This window comes from Nothoprocta perdicaria, unplaced genomic scaffold (genome assembly GCF_003342845.1).
Source record: "Nothoprocta perdicaria isolate Ctin4 unplaced genomic scaffold, notPer1 scaffold_149, whole genome shotgun sequence".
In the NCBI taxonomy this organism is placed as follows: domain Eukaryota; kingdom Metazoa; phylum Chordata; class Aves; order Tinamiformes; family Tinamidae; genus Nothoprocta; species Nothoprocta perdicaria.
In genome coordinates this window covers 258,573-283,245 of record NW_020454638.1, presented here as the reverse complement: position 1 = coordinate 283,245, position 24,673 = coordinate 258,573, and the positions used below count along the sequence as shown (strand labels likewise).

General features: G+C 37.9%; 1 protein-coding gene across 18 annotated transcripts in view; it reads right to left on the bottom strand.

Annotated features, from left to right (window-relative positions):
- The window catches only part of ANK2 (ankyrin 2), a 165,828-nt gene that overhangs the window by 53,136 nt on the left and 88,019 nt on the right, over positions 1-24,673 (bottom strand). For 9 of the 18 annotated variants that reach the window (XM_026034604.1, XM_026034605.1, XM_026034606.1 and 6 more), the window contains 5 exons: positions 19,949-20,021; positions 8,263-8,407; positions 6,251-6,262; positions 2,926-3,028; positions 2,218-2,318 (listed from right to left, as the gene is read on the bottom strand). In XM_026034604.1, the coding sequence (XP_025890389.1) occupies positions 2,218-2,318; positions 2,926-3,028; positions 6,251-6,262; positions 8,263-8,407; positions 19,949-20,021 (434 nt within the window). The remainder of the gene's footprint in view (positions 1-2,217; positions 2,319-2,925; positions 3,029-6,250; positions 6,263-8,262; positions 8,408-19,948; positions 20,022-24,673) is intronic. The other 9 variants (XM_026034614.1, XM_026034618.1, XM_026034609.1 and 6 more) reach the window with 2 other exon arrangements.

Sequence of the window (24,673 nt, the reverse complement as noted above, 5' to 3'; positions counted from 1 at the left end):
CCACTCTGATGTACTGCTTTATAAAAACATGCTCTAAGTTCAGTACATATCCCATATCTTGGGCAAATTTGTAAGACCGTGACCTTACTTGAAGCCACTAAAAATGGTATAAAGCATTCATTTGCAAACACCAAGACTTCCCTTTTGTAATAAAAGCATACTATTACATGGCATGCAACTGAAATGTCAACACTGYTGATAGTTCACCCAGTAGCCATGGTACCTGCCTGCAGGTACCATAGAAACCGTGTAAATTATGAACGTACCTGCTGTTTCAGCTGGGTGAATTCAATGGTTATGCACACAGCACTTTTGCAGTTGTTTCAGTTTTAAAGGGTATGGCTAGTGGAATTTCAGTTCATGTATCCAGGGARTGTATTTTCCAATCAAGGATATAGAACCATTATGGTTGGAAAAGACGAAGATCATCGAGTCCAACTGTAAGCCTTTCAACATCTGCCTGCTAAACCATCTCCTTAAGTGCCTCATCTACACGTTTTGTGAATRCTTCCTGAGATGGTGACTCTGCCCCTTCCCTGGGCAGCCTGTTCCAATGCCTGACTACTCTTCTGTARTAGAAATTYTTCCTAATSTCTAACCTGAACCTCCTCTGGCACAACCTAAGGCCATGGCACATCTCTGCAGTTTATAGTGATAACTTAATGACTTGGCTAAAAATAGGCACTAAAAGAAAGGAAATATTATGACTATTATGCAGATTTTCCCAAAAGATGAGTAATTGTTATTGCAGATATACTTTTAAAATATTTAGTGACAGATTAATTGGGATATATGAGAAGAATAAAACTGTACTGTGTTAAATATCACTATTTCATAAAAGGTTGCAGAGAGGCATTTTAATTAAAGCTAGATAKTCTTACTCTACCACTGGCATCCTGGTCATCCAAAAGGTGCTAAAATATCACTAATTTTTCTTTTGATAGAACAGTGTRTCTGTGCAAAGAAGCAAATACCACTCTTCCAAAAAGTATTTAATCATCCTCAGCAATCACCATACACACCTATCTTTCTGCAAGTGACAAGTAATACCTCCTTTGGGAAAATTGTGCAGACTCCCTATCATTAGAAAAAGCCATGAAAACAATTTTTTTTTRAAGTGTASATCTTGGTATATATGTACTGTACAAGCTAAGCATCATCACGTTGTTTGTTAGTTTTAAAGCTCAAGAGAAAACAAGTCCAAGCAGCACTGGCCACAGGCAAATAAACCGCTAGCAGCTAATACATCAGCTTCCCATAAGTGTCTTGAATTAGTTGATTTACAAACTCCACTATAGTAATATTACTGACCCACTTCTGGACCAGTACCACCAAATTCCAAACTGGATGCCAGTATTATTTTTGAAAAATATGGACTAAAATTGTGGTCAACTCAATTGAGATTAAGAAGTTCTCTTTTTTCCCAGATGTCCTGCGGTGCTACATGGAACATAGCTCCACAGAAAGGAAACGCTTTTGTGTGACACAACTTCAGTAGGAATTGGTAGGCACATGACACATCTAATCTGATGGCAGTGTAAAATAACGTCTTTACTCAGCGTAAAGAATAACATTACTTAAAACACAGCAATTAAGAGTGCTTTAAACTAATGCTCTCACAGGCCTTGAGGCCAATCAGGATAACCTTTATAAGGATGAATATGGGTAGATATGCCTTTCAATATATCTTGCTACATTTCAAATAGCTTACGTGAATGTAAAAAGTTAAAAAAAAAAAAAACTTTTATATTTATATATGGCCAAATACTTGTAAGCTGTGTAGTCTTCTGGTTGCTCAAATATTCCTTGCTTCTAGTAACTTAAAATCCTTCGCTTTTTATTATTAAACCTGATAGTTTAGAGCTGAAGCTTACTTAAACTACTTCATTAGTATGAGACTGGACTGATTAAGCTGCTACAATTATCACAATTTTTAAACAAGCATTGTATTTGAGATTTCTCTCTGAGATTTGTGGACTCCCTCTCACTCCTCTGAAACCTGACCACGGGCTCACTGGCACCAACACACTGACTTCCAGTTGACAGTCTTTATATTCARACTTGCACAACTGGCAGAAATTTGGTGATCATACCAAAATGATTACCAGCTCAAAGTAATGAAGGAAAGCACAAAATTTAACTCCTAATCAAGTATTAGCTGAAGCTGCTGCCACTGCCTTCTTTTTCCCCCCAAACAATGCTAATTGATATACTCACCCTGAATGAATAGGGCTGGAAGAGAGCGCCACATTRTCCAAGTTTTCAGGGCCCCAGCTTAAGCGACAGGAATTCTTTTCTGCTTCTTTGGCCAGAGTTACCTTGATAAAGGAGAAGAAAAAAAAAAAAACACTTTCCTTTTACTACAGTAAGATTAATTAATCAAGCAAACAATAAAAAGATCTATTTTGCATAGTGGTAGCTGAACATTTCAAGCATTATTTTAAATAAAATTAAAAGGAATAGTAATAGCATTTTAATATCAGAAACTAACATTTTGTACTTTCTCAAAGCAATTCTGTTACTGGCCCCAGTGAACAGCAATGCTGTGAGTTGCTAAACTGATAATTTCTAAATCTTTTTGTCACTAGAGACACACTTCAGCCTAGTATCTTTCAGGAAAATGTCTTTGAATTTGTTAGATGACCTAAATATTTGGACCAGCGGCCGTTAGTTTTTCAAAGTCGCATGAAATAGTGAACGTTATAGAGAGTCCATATATTACATTAATACAGTTTACGCATTTATTTCAGAATAGACTGCACAACATAAAGCAGATTAAATATGATACGAAACAGGAAGGATTTACATTATAAGAAATTTACATTATAGGAAATAAAACACCATACACTATATYATACCATTGGTACAATCCACACATTTCCATATTTGCCCAACAGAGGAGTAAACTTGAGAGAATTTGCTTACCTGCTGGCTGGGAATTACCACCGTGTCATCGATCATGGCACTGTCCCTCAGGTAGGAGGCATGGCTCAGCGTGTGGGACCTGTCGGAACTGAAGGACCGCAGGCTGGCAGGTTGGTAGGATGCCATAGCAATATACCAGCAGCACAGGTGATGGTGGAAAGGTGTGGTGACAGGCCAAGTGGCAGAATGAAAAAAGCGTGCTATTAGCAAACACGATGCAACTTCCAGGGGAGTATACATAAGGGAAGGGGAAAAAAAGCAGAGCTTTACAAATCTCTACGTTACACTACTTTTCTGACCAAGAGCCACAAAGTTACTTWTCTCATTTGTTTCAGATGAAGAAAGTATAGGCTAGTTTAAATTACAGTCTATTTTGTATTCACTGATGTTTTTATAGTTAGCTTTGTGGCTTAATAGTTTGTGTTCAATAAAGAGCAGGGATTCCGTCGGAGGCTCTTTGAAGGTGTTCTCTCTTCTGCTGTGTGATATGAACAAACCACACAGGAAAACCAAAATGCTAACATCTGAAGAAAAGCTGAAACGACTCCTTCCAAAACTTAGTTCTGACCTACAAAGGAATAACCTCCATATTATCCCCTGGAAGGTACACACAGCAACATGGATTGGGGCCAGCCACACGCTCCTGTGCAAACAAACAAAATTCCTCCTCGGCACGCCAAGAGCATCTTGAGAAAAACAATCCAGAAYGTGAGCACCAGTTTCTTCATAAGAACACACAGCTCTACAGAAAACTGGTTGCTGTAGCAATGAGAGACGCAAGGCAGTAATAAGCTGCTTCCAAGCACGGGCTCAGAATTTAGCTGCGGATCTACTAGCAAAAAGCAAAAAAGACACAGGAGAAAAACAGAGACACCACAACAAGGACATACTGAGGTAAATGGGGTTTCTGCTACCAAACAGCATTATTTCYGTCCTTCAGATACTATATTTACCATCTAAGGTATTGTGATAGACATTAAAAAAAAAACTGACCATCCACCTTCAGATATATTAAGTGCACTCTGCTGTTTGATACCCGGAGGATTACRGGGCACAAGTCTGAAGGGAGGAGTTTTCTTTTCATGCTTTACACCTCATGAGTAATGCTCACAATGACTGACATGTAGGATCAAAACAATAGTCCATTTATCTGCATATCTAGGTTTTTAAAGGATAATTACTTTCTAACAGTCGATAATAAAAATGTCATGTTTACTCCATGGGCATGAGCTTCAAACTTCTTTAAATATCAATCTTGTTGGAAGTTCARTTTTACCACCAGAGTCATGCCAGTCAAGTTTGTTTTATACAGTTACGCTCACTCAATGTTAGTTTCATGCTCATTTAAAAAAAAAAAAAAAAAGGTTATCTTTATCAGAAATATATAATACTGAAAGAATGATCAATATTATTGGTCATTGGCATGTATCAATAGCATAATCAATGATGGTACAAAATTGAAAGCAAAGTTAAATATTACACAAATATCAGCGTTGGGAAGATGTTGGGCAGAACAGGAAGAAAAGACAACACTGTAACACATAATCTCTTTTATATATCAAAAAACAGTTTTTCACCCAGGCAAATAGAAGAGGTGAAAGGGATAAGGTTGATAAGGAAAATATCATCAGAGTTATGCATTTYTGGAATAAAATTTTGATTCCATCAAAACAACATTTCTATTGATTTCAGTAGGGCTAACAGTTCATGCTAACTGTCTACATATAACTTATTTACAGAAAAAAAGTTATGAGTAGGAATCTTGACTGAAGGGTATTTTGCTAACATACACAGTTCTTTTGTAACATTTTAGCATAAATTTGGTGGGCAGGGTACACCCTCCTTCTTCATAACAACTGTACTTCGGGCCAATGTTTATTCTTTGGATGAAAAAAAATACTTCAGTAGCAGACCCCATTTGCCATCATCATCCCCTATTCATTTTAACATTTGACACTTTCAGAACAAGTTTACACAGTGCCATGCAATGCTTGCAAGAAGTTTGCCATCCAAGCTGTAGGCATCGCCATTCAGCTAATGTCACGTCCTTCATAGCCGCTGAATGAAAAGCAACATGTACAAGATTGGCCTGCTCGTCTGTATCGTGAKTTTGTCCATATTCCTCTGTAAGCCCCTGACTTGGCCACTACCACCACTACAACTAGCCCACTGTCCATCCAGGATGCAATACACACATGTAAGTTCCTGCATATATCCACGCATTGAGGCTATGAACTTTTATCAACAGGCAAGACTGCTATACAAGCCTGACTTAGGTCTGCAGTAAATTGTAAGTTTAAATTTTCTACTACATTTAATTTCAGAACTAATCTTGAGGTGATACTGCCCTCAGAGGCTTGTGAATAAACACTGACACTGGGCAGAACTGTTATGAGGCATGTGTATTATTTGTTATTGTAAAAGCTCCTGTAAAAAAAAAGACCTTAAGTGAGACAGGTGACGCGTCTAAATACAGATTCTCAATTGCAAGGGTTGTGGGGTTATCTGCTCAAGCAGAGAGACATTTGAATTGTGAAACCCAGGAAGACTACAAAGGTCCTGCACAGAAGCACGCCTCTTACGCCCATACCGGGAGCACACAGGCAGGTGTCACCCACCAAGCCTGACACATCAGCTCTTCTCCTCTGGGTGATGGGAAGACCACAGTGCAGTGCACTTGTGATTGCCAGTCTAGACAGGCCTCCAGCAGCCTCTCTGTCCATCTGAGGCTACCGATAGCTAGCAGTATATGGTGTTTCAGAAACCTTGGAAAAAGGACCTGTTACCACTGAAAAATTGCATGAGGTTTCTTAAAATAAAGACTGAAAGCCCCTCTTCCCGTGCATCACAGTTCCAGAGAGTAGATGGGACCTGCACCAAATGTAAGTCTTTTCAAACAGCGGTGATCTGATACAGTCTGGATCATTTCCCACTGAATATCCAGAGGGCCAATTCAGCTTACATAAACCACGCTCTCCCTTTCCAACCAACCGCTAGGAACAGAAAACAGCTAATGTGTTCAGCAGCACAGCCACCGAACCTAGCGCTACTCACCTGCATCCTGCTACCTCTATCCTTACAGCAACCGAGGAGCTTGTTTCTAAGACACAAGCTACATCATTCTGTGAACTTCTTAGCTAGACAGTACTGGTGAATCACTATTTGCCACCACACATCATACTCATCTGCAGCTCTAACTACCTCCACCAGCACTGTCTTCTCAAAATCAACACTCCGGTGCACARCAGGCCTCCAAAAGGGATGAGCAGAGACAGGTGCCATTAAAGTCTAGAGGGATGACATTTTCATGCTATGCAATACCTACCTGGGCATGGTGCTAATGAAAGCATACAAAAAAGAATGAAGGGGAGAGAGAAATAAAATAAATAGGGAAGATGGTTACAAAATAAAAATACATGTTTTAAAATCAAATTCTTTAATGCATAAGATACACATGTATGTGCTGTCTATATTATTTTGCGTTGCTGAATTTCTTTAAAGAACAAAGTCGGTATAATGCAATGAAAGTTTTACTACAGCAAAAACAAAATAATTTAAGCAGTTTCTGTGAAAATTCTTATAAACAGTAACCTGACAAAGTGAGATCATCAAGTTTAAAAGCTGCACCTTTTTATTTCATTCTACCTCTGTGTATCATTCTGCTTCATTTCTATGCAACCATACTTGATACGGGATGAGAAATCATCTTCATGCAACAGAAAACACAACACATACAGAAATCAATTATATGTCAGTGAAAATACTGAAACCCATGGACCGTACTTAAAAGCGAAATTATTCTAAACCAGAGCAGAAACGGGGTTAGCACTTGACTGCACAATCATTCCTACACAGTGTCTTTAAATAAATAAATGAAACATTGCTACCATTGAAAGACCTTGATAATGGTGACATGTTTTGATTTTTAAGCTGATGTAGCTAGTGTAGTTTTTTATATTCCTATGCAGTCATAAATCCCCGTCTCCCTGCTTCCTGGAGGCTCAAAAGCAACAGCCACTTTCAGTGGATTTATTGGAGCTGTCTGAAAAGCAGCAGGCCCCAAGTTGAGAAGGCCTGAATGAGGAGGGATTTAGGCATGCTGCGAGGCAAGCGGAACTGTTCCTGACCCCTTTTGTTCCAAGGGGGATTCATAACCTACGGAAGTAAACAGAATGGAGCCTACTGATTTCTCTGAACCTGGGAAATGCTGCCAGAATAACAACGAAGACTGGAAAATGAGGCAGGCTAAAAATCCTTTTTGTTGCCAAGATCTCAACCATTTTTTCCTCTCYTTCAGTCATTCCCTCCTTCAGCAATTACAAACATGATAAATCTAGAAATATTATTGAATTAAACTAGGCATTGCCATTTTCCAACAGAAATGCCTGGACAGCCGACTCTCAGCCAATTCAGAAGTGCAGGCGTTAATGTGCCAGATAAGGTACCTGAATCTACAGTCATACTCACTAGCAAAAGCTCTAATGCTGAAAATTGAACCCTATATCTTATGTAGACTACAAGGACATTCTCTAAATCACAGAGTATCTTTGAAAAGCATAGAGCCCTCTGTCTCATTTTATTTGTGCTTTTATAAAGTTAGACTCAAAATACTCAGGTTACAGACATCATTATTCCTCCAATAAAGCTAGATATGAGTTGAATTTTTTAGATGTAATCAAGTCAATATTRTCTGGACTGAAAACACCTTATTTTTAATGTAAATTTCTTTTGGTTCAGGACTTAAATATCGCACTATGCCACTGAAAGGAAAAGTAYTCTCTGGCAATGAAAGGTGAATTATTCTCTTTCCTGTTAGTTCAACCATGAGGAATARGGCAAGAGTCAACATACTTGGTGACAATATATTTGCTATCAATCTAACGTGAAATGACTAAGCCCATTATTCCTTTCCTCATAGCTCTAGCCCTCAGACAGCTCAAAAAAATCACCTAAATGCTGAAAGACTTTGTCCACCTACCCACCCCTTCCCTGACTCATGACAGGAGGAGAATGGCATGATTCATGAGCCTTTTCCATGGCCAACTTCCTTTGCTCATCTACAAAGACCAAAAAGCAAGTCCTGTCTTTTAAAGATCGAGGGATCAGAAGTAAATTCTTCCTTAGACTCCAAGTAGAGCATTAGTGCCCAATGTATCTGTTTCTGGACTAGTCACTCCTGACCACGCACACTCTTGCAAAGTGACAGTTGGCAAGCTGACATTTCTAATAAAGAAGGCCTGAGAAGTTCATTCAAATCTACCTTGACTTAGAAACACCAATAAAGAGACTTTCAATATTTATAACAAAATACACCTGGAATTGAACCCAGACAAATACCTGTCAGATCGTCCTCCTTCCAAGCTGTACCTCAGGTAGTTCATACCATCTAGGAACTGGCTGCTTGGCAAAGAGTCATCTCCTAGTTCTTTGAGGTCTTCTGGCCTAAGGTACTCTCCTCCATCTCCTGTCATGGTGTCATCACCTTAAAACAAAACACGATAWGGAAATAGATAAGCACACACCCAAGTCTGGTTGCATTAATATGTTGGAATCTAACAGTTGGGGGGCAAAAAGAACGAGGCAGCAATTTCCAATCATGAAACACTACAAACCACAAGCAATTAATTTACTGGACAAAACTAGCACATAAAGCAGAATAAACAAAACAAAAATATCAAGGTGAGTAATCAACTGCATTTTATCTTAATTTTGCCGTTGCATATACTGGTAAGAGGCATATTTCTTTGCTACTCTGCCAAGCATGTTTTTTTTTTCTGTTGTTCCTTAATCTATTTCAGCACTATGAGGATAGATACGATATATAACTGCCTCTCAGTAGAATGAAAAATAACCACTTATTTCATTGTTTGCCTTGTGTTTTCAGCTGAAAAGATGTTTTCCCTGGCCCTTTGCCCAATAGCTTCAAATTCTAATTTATACTCTCCACTAGCCATATCCACATTATATAAAATGTGGCAAAAAATATATATAAATAAAAAAATATAAACTAGAAAAGGGAAAAAATAGAACATGGCAATATACAGAAACTGGGAAAAAATTCACATGCATAGATGTGACAGATATGCATAGAGGCATATTCACATGCATAGATTATTTGTTAAGTAAAAAGTAATTCAGAACTAATCAAAGCCCAAATGGAGTATCCCATATAGTATCCTTCTGGCATATATTCTGAATATTAATAAAAAGGTTAAGTTCTCAAATTATTTTCCCGAGCAAGTGCGAGGTATAGGATGCCTTTGTTTTTCTCAGTAACTAATAAAGCCACTTACACTGCAAAGTAGAACGCAAATGTCTCATTTCACTCATTTGCAGCATGGTTTCTCCTTACAGTTTCTGCCTGGAGATGTGTCTATATCTTTCCAGCCACTTCTCAACCAGTAATAACTAATGAATGAAGCCTACGTGGGGCTCGAGGCAACCCACAGATATGACTACAGCCCACCAACAGTTTCCTCATATTCTCAGCTGCACTGGAAAATGTCAAGAACCAGAAGCTCGTGCTTAGTTTCATAAATAATACAGAAGCAAAGTCTTCAGCAGCTACATGCCTTAACTGTGGCAATCMACTGGGAAGCACCCGGAGGGTAGCATTCAGGCTTAGACATCTATTTATATTATTAACTAGAGAATCCATTTGTGTGTCAGGATAACCACCATTTCTGTGATCTAAAGTTCTAATAAATCAATATTGTGATTAACTCATTATTTTTACTGCTGCTATTTCTGATAATATTTTTCAAGAAAAAAAAAAGTGGCCTTTTACTACCATTGCAAGCTATAAGTGGCATTCATTTCCAAAGGYAAAAATCTTGTTATTCCTTTTCATGAAAACAATCAAGCTGTTTTTTCTAGCTTGATTTTTCATTTGATAAAGACATGCATAATTTTACAACTAAAACTAAATGACCTGAGGGCTTTTAAAGAGTTTGTGCATATGTACGCAAATATTGTATGTAAAAACAAGGTCTAAATCTTTTTAGTATWACAACAAAAGCCCTTGAAAATTCCATCTGCCCACATTAAGAGGGAGAAACTGGGCACTGTTTCACAGAAAACAAGAAAATGCATTTAATCACTGCATGTTTCCTGTCTTCTGACAGATGATGCCTCCTGTTTCCTGGGAATGTCACATTATAAAGCACAAGGCTTAGCAAAAAACTTGGAAGATATTAAGGCAACGCTGTTAATCAAACAATAAAAGGAATTTCAAGTTATATTTCAAATAAAGTAGATACTTATAATCATGCCAGACRTTCCATCTATAATAGAAACAAAGGCAAAATCTTCATTGCTTTCATCACACCCACATCCTTCACAAAAAGAGAGAAAGAAAAAAGGCAACAAAAAAAGAAAATCCAAACTGTCTACTCATATTTCAACTTTGGCCTCTCATCTAAGAGCCGTCAATAATGGGGCTAAGTAATAAGATGTGAACATCTGCAAACAGTAATAAGACTATCCAGGAAAACTTCACAATGTCTTCTAAATATCAATCCGGATGGTATTAAAGCTTGTGTGCTTATACATGGACCTCGAGTCTATGAGCTGCAAGCTAACAGTCACTCCCCACAACTCCTGGTATCCTTCCATCTTTCCTTAAAAYGATCCACCTCCCATTCCCTCCCTCCTCCTCCCCAAAATACTCCACTGCCCAGTGAACGAACAACTAGGGCTGCTGAGTCTGAAAGACCATGTAGCAACACAGCATTTCATGTAACCTGGATACCTCAGTGCCCAAGTTCCTGATTTGCAGGACAGTTGCACAAATACAAAGCAAATTATTTTGAGTCTATAAAACAAGCAGTCATTCATGCCGCCAGTAATACTGCACTGGCATTTACACATCTGACACAGCTCTATGCCTGAGTTTCAATCAATACTTTGCATCGTAATTTGCATGAAACAAAAACGTCTTATCCACTGAGAAGAAATTATACAGTGAGCTGAGCATGATCTTTCTTTACACAGCAAATCTTCCTCATGGGTAATTTCTTGCACCTTTACACAKCCACCTTTTTAATCATGCTGGTAGCGATTCATCTGCCATCACATTCYCCTCCAAACCTACGGCAGTCACGTTTTCCCCTCTTATTAGGTAGTTCATGATGCACACAGCAACTGACGCTGATGTGCCAAGAGCTCTCCTGTCAATTATGAACTTACAGGTGGATTTCAACAAGTTACCTTCATTTTTGATCAAATTGCATCTCTGAGTATCATGTTTTTCAGGGCAGTTTTGGAAGGAAATAAAATGCAAAGTAGTAGTATGTACCTGTGCTATCCTAAAAGCAATACTGGAAACTTGAAGGTAAGGACATTCTGACAACAGTCAAAATATATATATATACATATACATATACATATATATATATATATCCCCAAGCCTAGGAATCTTAATTCCCTTTCTAAGAAAACAGCAGCAAATATTTGAGTCTTTGAGCCTCTTCTGCAGAGCTGTCAACTTAGTGTTTTGCAGGATGCAAAGATGAGCAAAACGAGGGGAAGGAAAGGTAGAAAACTGAATGGACAGATAAAGAGAGGTAGAATATTTCTCAGAAGCAGAAAAGGTAAATTAAGTGAACTTAAAAATCATAATTCTATGCTTAAGGCAAGAAGAAACTAACAGTGAACAAGTGAAGACTAGGTTGCTCACTGTTAGTAACACTTATTTTAAAACATATCATTAGCACAGTCAAGCCAACTAAGGGCACACCTCTCTAAGCTGTGTAGAGTAACACAGGGATTATTAGACTAGAGATTTCCTCTGAGCTATGCAGGCCAGCCCGTGCTGAGAAGCACTAGAACCACAGCTAACCTTTGAGGGCTGTGCCAGAGCAAACGAGCTGTTTCTCACAGGGGCGGTTATCCCAGGAGCAGGGTGGTGCAGCTGACCCCAGCACACATCCCTGCACACGCCCACATGTGCTGTGCCACAGGGGCTGGTGTTAGGTGGGGAAGCCCAGCACTGTTTGGTGCTGCGGGTGCACGCCAGGGCAATGAAACTTCTGGCTGCAAATAACTCAGGAGCCCTGAACCTGAACTGGAACAGAACCAYTAAATCTACTTGCAAACTCCACAACTTATCAACTCTTTTCTTAAGGTGGCAATATTCGTGTGATGATTCTTAAGCTCTGTCCTTTTTCCCTCCGCTCTGCGGATTTTATGCTGATGATACATGACTTCTGTTATCGGGAAGGGAAGCACCTGGGAAGACCTGCAGTAGCCGATGACCACTCAGTTAGTAAACACTTGCCTTACTCTAACCTCGTATTAGAGAGAAAACAAAAAGCTAATTTTCATGCTGATGATTTCACATATTTCAACATAGGTCTTGAACACCATAAATCACCAAATGGACAGGAAGTGAATACATGCTGAGACCACAAATCAACTCCTTCAGTGACGGCTAGCTGAATACAGACACTTGACCCAGTCATAACAACCAAAGGACCACARCAATGCTCCTGCATTCTGCTATATTTCATAAATTTTAACAAGGAAGTGGTATTTCCTACATAAACAACAGATTAAGTAAATGATTGTGAATCACTTTGAAGTCTTTCAACAAAAGCRTGCTTTAAAAGCAAAGTAACATTAAATGGACAGGAGCTTGGGGTACCCACTCGCAGGACTTCTCCGCTTACTAAGTGGGATTTTGCTCATGGGAGAAGGGTTTCATTAAGAGTCGCTTTGTTCAGAACTAATCCTGGCTACCATTATCAGGGAATCGTGCAGATGTTTGATCAAGAAATCAGGCTAACTATTTTCCCCGCTTCTTTCTGGATATGCTTGTACAGAGTCAACTCACTTAAGGAAATCTGGACAAAGCTGCAGTTCCCGCAGTTCTCCTGCTATGAAAGCAAATTGCAAACAACTGCAGCATCACAGTTCCTCTGGGAGTGCTTCTCACAGGGAACAAAAGAAAAGGTTAAAAAGGGAGAAAAAGAAGGTTGTGACAAAAACTGCCACAAATTGCTTTTACTACATGTTTTTATAGCCACATACAGTTATGTGAGGTTGCCAAAATAATTGTTTTCTCTGCTACATGCAGATAAGTCTACAGCTGTCCACATAAAGTGCTGCTCCTTAAAAGTAACAAATGGAGAAGAGGTAGCTATGGTAAACAACACTTTTTAAATAGAATATATAAGCCCTGAAGCATCTTTAATAGAATGTATAATGCTGGGCTGCTCTTGACACTTCCCCTAGAAACCTTTGGTTCCCTAGAGCCAATCTGCTGATTAATGGCCTCCACATTAAGAATCTTCTGGTGTTACAATAACTTTCACTAATGCTCTATATTTCTGTAATTTCAGCCAGTCAGGAAAGCAGAGTTTCATACATGTCTTGACACACCWATCACCATGTCAGCTACTGACAGCTCAACGAAAGACTTGCAGAGAGGAAAAAATGAAAAAAAATGAAAAGAAAAAAGTACATCTACCTTCCGGGCCTTMTGCAGAGAAAAGGTGACTGATTCCATTTCCTCCTGAATTAGTGTGCTGCAAAATTAATTCTGGTATTTGATAAGTTGGTTGCTATGGCACTTGCAGAGCTGTTGCATTGCAAGTAGGCAGCGGAGATAACAAGCACCGGCTTTTTAGAATTTGATCAGGACAAAGTGCTGCTCCTCACGTAAGGCGCAGAGGCCTCGGAGGGCCCCGGGTGGCCAGCAGCAGCTGACGCGTCTGAGGTGCGGTGGGGCTGCTGTGCAAGGGACACTCAAGCTATGACTTGAGTGTGGTCCTCATATGGGTTTGAGAAGAAAGAATGTCTTGCTAAGAATTATCAGCAGGAAATAACATTAAAAGAACACATCAGATAAAGTGATGGAGAACTGAGTCAGCTTTTTGTTCCATCAGAACACCTCACTCTTTTTACAGAAGGAGAAAAATCACTATCAGACCAAAATTACCTACGAAAACAGGAAATTTCCTCTTAATTTGGAACACTCAGATTATTAGGCGTTAAGCAAGGAAAGGTTCGTCAGAGAGATACCTATGACTCAGAACAAATCTTCAACCAAGACTCTGCATACGGTAAAGTGAAAAGAGAAAAAAAATGTCTTTGGCTTTTTCCCAAGAATACGAAGTGCTTATTGATTTCACCTTTGTGAAATTTGTATGGCAAGTACCAGCCTTTATGTAGCATTTTTATAAAGATTTGTGGAGTGTTATGTACTGACACATAATTCGTTCTTCACAATAACCCTAGTTAGAGGGAACAGCAGCTGAGATGCTTTCTCTGCACTGCATGGAAACGTTCCTCAGATTGGGAGAACTCATTTTGACTACGAAGTATTTCTAAGTACTGTCAGCAATCATAAAATCTTTAGCTAATTAACATTAATGTAAGTATAAAAACAACCAGTTTTTCAGTTTTTATCAATCATGCTTGGGAATAACATCTGGTGGCACTATGGATTAGTTTAGATCAGATAAACCTAAAAGCAAGTCAAAAACACTTTTTTTTTTTTTTTTTTTTTAATGTGCTGATCGTGATTTAGATGGATTATTTGCTTCCATGAACATGAACAATCTGTTACAGTTCCTCTGTATCTTCAGTCTCTGATGAAATTACTTTGATGCTCATTTGTTATAGCTAATATGGTCAATTTTCTTCTATGAAGAACACTGATGTAAATGAAAAAAACACCAGCTTCTTCAAAGGTTTTGCCAAAATTTTTGCTATCTCCAATCTCCTATTTTTCATTATTAATATTTGTGAGCTAAATCCTTAGCAAAGTCTATCCCACCAAGAATAAAAACAGTGTCTTTCATATATCAAAACCAGATTCTTCCTAATTTATTTATAAAGCTACCACCTTCATGCAAAAAACCTAGTAAACACTTTTGGTCTTTTTACACATCTTAGCAACATTATCAATGGAAATGTAATRTATTTAAAAGTATAAAAATCGATCAAGATTAAGTGCTTAAAACATGTGACCAAGAAAAGAGTAACCAGTTTTCTGATTTCCTGTTGCATTTGCACATCTGGCACTTAAAAGTGAAAATAAAATACAAAAAAACACCCCATCACAGAAGGCCAGAAAACTTAAACTATATATAAAAACTAYCACAAAAACCAAACCTATATATATAAATTCAAGAAGGCCATGCAAATAGAAACTTTTCACAGTAGCAACTCTTTATCTTGTATGGATAACATTGCTAAGATAATCAAGTAAGAAAACATTCTCATAACAAATCTCACATGGCAATTAAGGCACAAAATTTTCTAGGAAATGAGATCAATATTGGSACATATTAAATGGAAGTATAGTAATTAAGATTTTCAGAATTTACCAACTACTTTTGTGAGTATAAACTTCCTTCCCTTTCTCAGTTTCAGCTTTTCATAACTTGAGATTTATTTCTTTAAATCAACGGTCTTTGTCTACATTTACACAGCCAGCTATAAAAGGGTTGAGCTAATTTGGGCATTATTCTAGGTTTACCRTTTTTAATGCCCAGTAACAGCATTTAAGTCTAATCAACAACATTTAGTGGCCTCAACTTTAACTTCCAGATTTTATGATGAAGATTATGCCTTAAACGTCTTCTAATTAAGACACGACTTCAGCGGAACTACATGCACCTACATCAGCAGTGAATTCTGCCTAGATTTAACTGCTCATTTCTCACACATGTGACAGCAACATTAACATACTCTCAAGTCATGCCTGGTGACACTCAGGAAATTCACTGCAGCAACTTCGCACCATTTACAGCAGTTACAGATGCTGCTAAGGAATCCAATATGCTTAAAGAGCGAGCAGCAGTTTCCAGACATACAAAGCAATGCATTTTGAAAATAAGATAGTCTTGAGTATTGGTGCACATTAGCATTTTATAATAATAATGCTCACAGCAGCTAGGTAGCTAGTTAGTCACAGGCAGACAGCTACAAAGACAGGTAGACAGATACMTGCAGCACTTTTGTCACAGAGGCCAGTGTCAGACAAAGCAGCTCATCCTTCTGCAAGTGGAAGCCGAAGCCAATTAGAGTGACTTCCACAAAGTCATCTAAGCGTCAGCAGCAACATCAGGAATAACTTCCTGACCCTATTGAAGTGTCTAGCTGAAAAGCAGCAACTTCCCAGTCCTTGACCTTCCTCCTTTATGAGTGTGGTTATACCTAAAATAGACTATTAAGCAGTTGGAAAAATGTTTGCTCATACCTTGCCCAGATTGGAAAAAAAATAGGATTTTTTCCCCTCCTTCCCTCTAGTAAGAAATAGATTTTTTTCTACTTAGAAATCTGCTGGAATTAGATATAGATTAGTTGTGAGCTCTTTTTTGGGAACCTATGGTCACAATTTTGTTGTACTTCAGTGATACAATAGCTTGAATATTTCAGCTTTTCGCTGATCGACGTTCCTAGGCATATTGCCATTAAGAGTGGAGTCCCACTTTGTTCTTCACTATTTCTAGTCCTTTCTGCCTGAAAAAGCAGCCGCCCTGAAAATTGTTCATCAGAACAGATTGGTTTACAGACTTTCTCTGGGTTGGTTTACCACATTGTTGCAAGAAGTGTTTGGGCTGCAATAAAGCAGAGAGTGTAAACGTACAGCCAAAACTACCCACAACTTCTTGCAGCAGCCAGAACTGAGTCTCCAAGGGGCAGTGAAACCAGAGCTTATAAAAGTCAGTTGGACTGGAAACAGTAGGGGAAGCAAAGGTTTAGAGACACACAAAAGACAGCTCCTTCCACAACCTGCCTTAGTCTTTTGTCTCATATCTCCTATCTACAGAGATAGAAGTTACTGTATCAACAGTTCCAGATATTCTAAGATTGTCTAGATTTTTTTTCAGAAGGCCTAGGCTAACAGAAAAACCCTTATGAGCTCAACTTTGTTAATTGTGTAGATTTCACTTAAATACATTTTGCAAGGTGCCTTACAGTAATTGTATTGACTGKTGTAAGGATATCCCAACTGAAAACTGCATCTTTTCTGGAAGCATTAAAGGAGCTAAGTTTTGTAGTGACATGGAAAAAGAACAAAGCCAAATAGAAAGATTAAAAATAAATTAATGTTTTTTGTCGCTTCATCTATATGAGACTTTTGTTCTGAGTGTTCTGACATGTATTCAGGAATCACTCCACTGAATACTTATATAGCCCTGTGGAAATCTGTAGCATAATCCAAGTACTTAGAGAAAACCACATTCTTAATGTCTTTTTGCAAGATCAGGTGTTCATCTTCTGAACAATGACTGTATTAAATCCACATTTCTATGGCGCTGCTCATATTACTATAACAACAACATAATCCTCTTTAGGAAATCATCATGTTAGACCATAGTACTAATAAGAGAATGGCATACATATATACATAAATTATTCAGTAAAATTGTGCTGTTATATCTTTGACTCTGATAGTCACTAAGTTGGAAAGCCTTGTAAATATCCARGAAAACATGAAACTTCTGTATGTTAATGACGGAATAATGAGAGGGACTCTCAGTCCATTCACAAACATGTTGAATCTGGCTGTATACAGCAGGAACTTGCTTATGAAGTAAAATTATCTGATGGTCCTTTCTTTTACATCACTGAGACTGGGTGCAAGACTTAGAAGATCATTATTTGTTTTAGGGGTATGAACACCCTATTATTAACATAGCGGTACTCTATTATGCAAGACAACCACTTCCCTTGCAAAATACAAAATAGTAACTGCCAGCAGGAACAGGCATCACAATGGGACATTACATATTTACTTACTCAAATCCTCCTGTTGTGTTCAACCTCTTAGCTCATGATTACACTTGGCTGGTTTAGTACATCATGCAAAGTTATTTCAGAAAATACCACATCACTTTAAAACAGCCAGGAACACAGCATTAGTGCCACCTTACTGCTAGCCTCTTACAAAGGCTATACCACCACTGAAAGGTTCGTCATCCACATTAGGGATTCTCCAGCCCTCCAGCTCCCTGCTATTTCAAATTCCTGTTGGCATTTGTGTTGTTAACCCTTGTTGGTAATTCTTTCAACAACCTAAATACTTTGCCCCCAACACAGGCACAGCAGCATGAAGCCTATTCAGTGCAAGCAACGCACTTTGCTACCTGCGGCAGGRACACCACAGGGACACCACCAGGCAATGTGGCAGGGAGCTATTTCATATCCTGCTAGCTGTTGATAAACAGTAGGTGTCAGATGGTGACAGAGAGCAGAGTGTTAATGTATGGCACTGGAGAGCATTAGTCATGCTGGATGGCAACAATAAGCTCTCCCATATAATTAAAGATATTAAATATTTTTGATTTTTTGGCTTCCCTTTTTCCTCCCACCTTTCAGAAAACAAAAGGCCCACTCACACTTCAAAAGTAACAAAAAAATAGTGTTAGGCACCCAGACTAAGCATATTCATGTTGCTTCAACAACAAGCAGAGTTAAACAGAGAGAAAATTCRCAAATCTTACTCCAAGAGCTTCTGCTAACAGCACCTGTGCCACTACATGTTCCCCCATCACTGAAGCGTTCATCATCAGAGTGCTTAAAGGCTGTACAACATATAAGTTGGTTTGAGAAAAAGGAAAAGTCTATAAATTAATCTGTAGAATTAGAAAGACAATACTAGATTTTGTGGATTTGAAGACAGTTAAATGGTAGGTTCCAAGAACGGAAAGAAAGGAAGGAAAAACAAATAAGAAGTGTGAACGTAAGGCTACAGCAATTTAAAGGTCTTTTATCATCTTCATTACACAAGTAGCTGGATGCTTTTCAAAAGCAGAACACGTAGCATAAATAAGCCTCAGAGAAATAACAGATTGTGTTGCAGTCGAGAGTAACTTCTTTTTGAGTACAAGCAATTTAAAACACTACTTCCTTGCTCCTTGCTTACAGTTTTGTAAGCATAAAAAAGAAAAAGAAAAAGAAATATTTGGAGTACTTTCTCAATAGAATAACTAATTTATCCACCTAATTCTCATTTCCAAAATTAAACACTTTAGGACTATGAAGGCAGTTAACTTCCGCTGTAATTTAGGATGGTAAGTGACTCTGTGCAAGAAAACAAACATACACCTTGGTTTCTAAATCTCTATTTTTTTTTTAAATTATGACTCTACAAATTATTCCTATGAAGAAATAATAACCATCTAATATGGACTACATAAGATACTATATATATCAACAATATCAATATCTAAAAAGCTAGAAAATTCATACAAATACATGGTATGCATTATGATATCATTATTAAAGTTTAGTAAAAAGCAAACTTCACTCAAATATATGAATTTCTAGAAATGTATCTTTTTAAGCTATTCTCTTATTTCTTCGCAGTATGAATCTTATTTTCCCTCCAGGAAAGGAGCAGAAAGTGGGGAGGGGGAAGAAGGAAACTTTATTAGTCCTTCCGAAAGTTCACAGATATTTTCTTGGAACTTAGCTAAGTGATGCAACATATGCCTCCTGTTCATACATGAATTAGTCCGACACCAAAGTGCCAAAATTATTAGCATGTTATTTTACACATCTGTCTTTTCCATGAGCCAGAAGATCCCCAAGGGAACTATCTCCTCACCTTCTACCTTATGCATCCTCTTACAACAATGTTTTCAATTAAGCAGAACTCTTCAATATGCTTATCTGAGCAAGGTGGCACTGATCCAGAAAGTTTACTGCTCAAATACCTATTTGTAGGAGGATCCAACCCAGTTCTGGGACTGCTTTACACTTCCCTTTTTAAATCTGAAGTTGAAAAACATTCACATCTGAGGATTTTGCTCTGCAAAAATGCAAAGTTTGTACTTAAARGGAAGTTGGATCTGGGATTCCAGTTTGGGTCAATATTTGGAATCATTATTCAAATCCCATAATGATCACATAATTTAAAAACAAAAGCTATTGCATACATATTGCATATGCATAGAACATAATTTCAACAACTGCAGAATTAAAATGTGAAATTCAACTACTGTCTTGAGCCTATTTTACAGGTGGCATAAGTGATATGGAACAGAAACACAGCAAAGTCACTCACCTTCCTCATCTGAAACATCTAAGACTTCAGTCATTGTTTCAGGTACATTTAGCTTGTGCTTTTCTGTTATGGTCTGCAAAGACAGAATCATCAAGCCACAAATCAAACATCAGAAAAAAAGTTTACAGCAGGATATTTTTCAAAAGTAGCAGCATTAGGATCTGTTGAGACACTATTATAACATGCTTCCTCTTCCCTCAATTCTACTTTTTATCTTTAGTCGAGAAACTGTTGTTCTCTGTGCTACTATGAGGTCGCATTTACTCTGGCAGAAATGTACAAAAAAAATAAATAAATAAATAAAAGAAAAATAATGACCTGGTGAGAGAAGGCGGGGAAAAAAAAAAAAAAAAAAAAGGGAGAGTGGGAGGGGAAGAAAGCTCTCAGTGAATCTATTTATAAATGGTACACATAAAATAATTCAGTTCAATGTTTCCAAGATGATTTTAAAATGAATTAGGTAATGTCTACAGAAGAGCTTCGCAAAAGTCAAGTGTGGCATATGGAAATTATTAAATCGTAAAGCATTTGGAAACAGAGTTATGAACAACTGGAAATTTAGGAAAAAAAGAAAGACAGAGACAGAGACATGTAAAATACTTAGACCAATCACTTGAAGCATTTTTTCCACCAGAAAGTGACTATACACCATGTACAAATGATATTCTTTTCATAAGGGACATATATTCCCCAAATCAGGTACATGTACATCATTAGAAAAACAAGATTAGAAATTCTGATATATTCTGATATTTTGTGCACCTAAAAGCTCTCAAATACCACAATACAAGGCAAGTATAAACCAAGGACAGTCAGGATTACATTGTTTATTTGTGAGAAAGTAGAAGTATGCTGAGGAACTTCTTCAACTTCAGGCAACAGAAGATGCTCAGAGACACTGAATCAGAAAGGTCCTCTTTGTATCTAGATGCATAGTGGGGAAGGAGATKAAAAAAATATAGCAGAGGAAGTGAGAAGTGCAAGGCACGACAGAGTTGCTTGCAGAAGACTCTTCAGTGCATATCAAAGGCAAAACGTCAAAGACTTGAAAAGGAGCTGTAATCAGAAACCACACTAGTCACAATAGAAAGATAAGTGTTTCCCGGGCTCCACCCAGGTCTGCAGCTGAAGAGCTCGGAAGGGCAGGCAACACATCCTCCTGAAAGGCATGTAGCAGCAGATGTGCCCCTTCAGCGTCAAGGCCACAYGTCCCTCGATATTCACACTGCAGTGGGGGTTTGCTCTCAAATGGGGATGAATCCATTAAATAGTGTTATATGCAGAAGCAGTGAAAGAGCATACCATCTGAGTGATGATTAATGTCAGACAACCCTGGGGCTCTTTCAGAACGTGCTCTTGGGAAAGGTGCCCAGTGATATCAAGCAGTGAAGCCAATAACAACTTTTGCTGTGAAGCTTACTAGATATTTCCAGATTTGTATTTCTACATGTCTAACAAACTAACAAAGATAGTATTCTTGATTGCTATATAAAATTGTATTTTTATGAAAAAGTTGCCAAATAGTGCAACTCTTCTGGAAAATTGATTAAAAGCCTGCTTTACATTTTTGAAATATATCAAGTGTGACAACAGTTTTCAATTCACTTTCCTGAAACAGAGGGAAAGGACAATGCCATTCATTTCAGAATAAGTGCTGACATAGGCTTCACTTAAATAATTTTCATGATTCAAGAAATTATTTTTCCTAATATGCGCTCTGGGCTGAAATATTATTTTGCATTCAGCAGTGTCTCCATAAGATATCCCACTTTCTCCCCTGCATTCCTGTGGCTCTCCTCACAGAGGAACATTATGCCTCACTTACCCTGACAAAACCAGTAGGGTCAGGTGAAGAGGTCAATACCACCTGAGTGACAGAGTGCTCATCTCTTCCACAACACAGCAGTAAGGACAAATAAATCCTAAAGATCATTCAAACTGGACTGAAGAAACACACCCAGGTGAAGGGGCAGTGTATTTTTCAAATGTGGTAGAAAGCACTATTTCTGATTTACTGGTATTGAAAGTGTAATAACACAAAGTGTAATCCAAATTCTCCACTGTCAGTTTGCATGCTCCCTGGGTAGAATAACTTAAAGCCAAGAAAAAAAACAACAATAACAAAAAAAAACAAATAAAAAAGAACTAGAGCAAAAAAGTGCTCAAATTCTAAAGAAAGGGGAAAGAAGGGAACAATTCAGGAGTCACAAATGCTATGGTTTTTTGTTTCTTGCATGACTTGAAATCACAAAACATGATTTAGTTCCATGATTCCATTTCATTAGAATAACACAGGAACAAAAAGATGTCAGAATGTGGTATTATATAGCACAGGTATTGAGTGTTTTCACAAAAAGTATAGTGGCTACATTTCATATTGTCATTTTACTAACGTAGATGTGCAGACCCTAGTAGTTAAGGTATCCGTATCCATTGGATATAAGGAGAGCAATTTATCCATAATTCATGAGTACAAGACCTGTATAATAACAATCTGGAGTTGACTAATGCTCTCAACATTATTATTTACAGAGAAGCATTAATAATTTCTTTCCCAGTTTTCCCTTCAATACAGGAAAATAATTTAAAAGTGTACAACTGGAATAATTTGGAAAACAGAATGTGAGTGTGTGTTTTCTCAGAGAAAAATCCATCCTGTCATCTACAAAACACAAAACACTGAACTCAGCAGGAATTAATGTAACAACTGTTATTTATGGGGTTCCACTAGCTACAACACTGGGAGTTTAAAAAAAAAAAAAAAAAAAGTTAGAGATTTGTCTGGAGATTTGTCTTCAACTTAAATGGCAGTGACTTGAATATTGATAAAGGCTCAGCCTGTGTAACACCCTCCATGCAACACTGCCACAGCCTAAGAGAATGAAGTAGCTATGGTGATAACACCTTTTTTTTTCCCCATCACTAAGTGTTATGCTCCGGGTTGGCAATACCAACCTCACCACCTGGAGATCTTTATTACAGAAAGTGTCTATTATTTATTCCCCTTTTCAACACTTCTTCAAAGCTATATTTAATCAACATAGGTGGTGGTGACCACCAATGCCAAGGGTTTACATTTCATGTATGCCTAAAGTGGGTACAAGACACAGACAAATCTGAACAATCTGCTGTGTTGACTGACCATTTGACTTGTTAAAGCAGTGCTTCTCTGGAATTTAGTTTTGGGTATAGATGCATGTAATAGCAATCTGAAACTTGTACTCTAAGTATTAGAGGCTAGCTATGCAACTAAGTTTGAGTTACAATCATAAATCTCAAGCATCTGGTATCCAATAGAAAGGTCCCTTACCCTCATAGTTTAAAAAAAGCATTTGTCCCAAGTAACTCACTCAGAGGTGTCTTTTCATCCTGTAGATTGCTACTATTATTAAGCATCATACCTGACATAGCAATCTATGTTATGCAATGTATGATACAATGGAAGTTACAACTTTTAACAAGCACAAATGGGAAAAGTGTGACAGAACACAGTAAGAGAGATAAAGGCATTATTTTAGGCTAAAAAAATACACTTCTGAAAGCAAGGCCAGGGCTTCTTGAAAACATTTCCTAGACTTTGTTTTCTTAATCTCTGCATAGAGATATGTATGTGTTTGTGTATGTACACATGTAATGTGTTTTACAATTAAATATATTAAGTCCACATTCTCTAGTAAGAGATTTCTGGAATTAGGCTGGAATTCCTTGCCCAAACCTGACTCAGATTTGCAGCTCATTAATAAGTCATAGCTCACTATTTATAACCTTATGTCACGCAACTTTTATTCCATATTCCTCAGTTCACTGTGGGACATGCAGTAAGAATGCGACAAAGCCAAAACTATTTTCCCACTTCTTTTCAAAATGCTAAATTTTTTCCCCTTCCCTTTTACTCCCCTTATTTTCTTCTACCCCTTCCCCTAATTTAGGAGCAGCTTTTAGGTAATCAATGTTATTTCTTAAATGACATACTGTTTCTGGTCTGCTCTCCTCCTAACTGCTGTAACAGTTGTAGCAGGGAAGTAAGAAAGAGACCCTTTCCCCTCTCGGAGCACCAAAATACACACGTTTTTCTTGGCTTAAATCAACAATATCAACTTGCTGATGTTCAGCACTTACTATTGACAAACCCTAAAATCAAAACAGAGACCACTGAAAGTGTAAGCACTGGGAAAATAAAGAAAGGATTTCTCCATGTTTTGGAAAAATAGGATCCATTCAAACTGAGAGTGTAAAAAGTAAAAAGATTGATGTGATTCAGAGCCATCTAGCGAGCATCCTTAAGCTTGGCACCAGGCCATGACTGGTACAGTCCAAATACTAGAAGCTTGCTGTGCTGTGCTACAATAATTGAGCCTTAGCAGGTGTTACAGAGGTGTGGAAATTGTAAAGAGAGACTGAGAAGGAGATGAGACTGTGGCAAAGAAAAATAGAGGMGCAGGCCAAGAGCTAAACAACTCCTAAAGTTCTGTTAAGTTGCATTTTGCAGCTCAGAGTCATGTCTAGAAAATATATATACACACACAAACTCTGCCTTTGAATAGTTGCTTGGCATCTATATTCAAGTAGATAATTCAGTGAAGTCTGATGTATTGTGCACATATCTATGTGCTTCAAGATATACTCAAACCATTGTAGCAGTTACGCAAAAATCCAGTACAAAAGAGGGCCTAATAAGTGAAAATAAACACAGAAGAGATACATGGAGAGTCTGAGGTAAGAGAA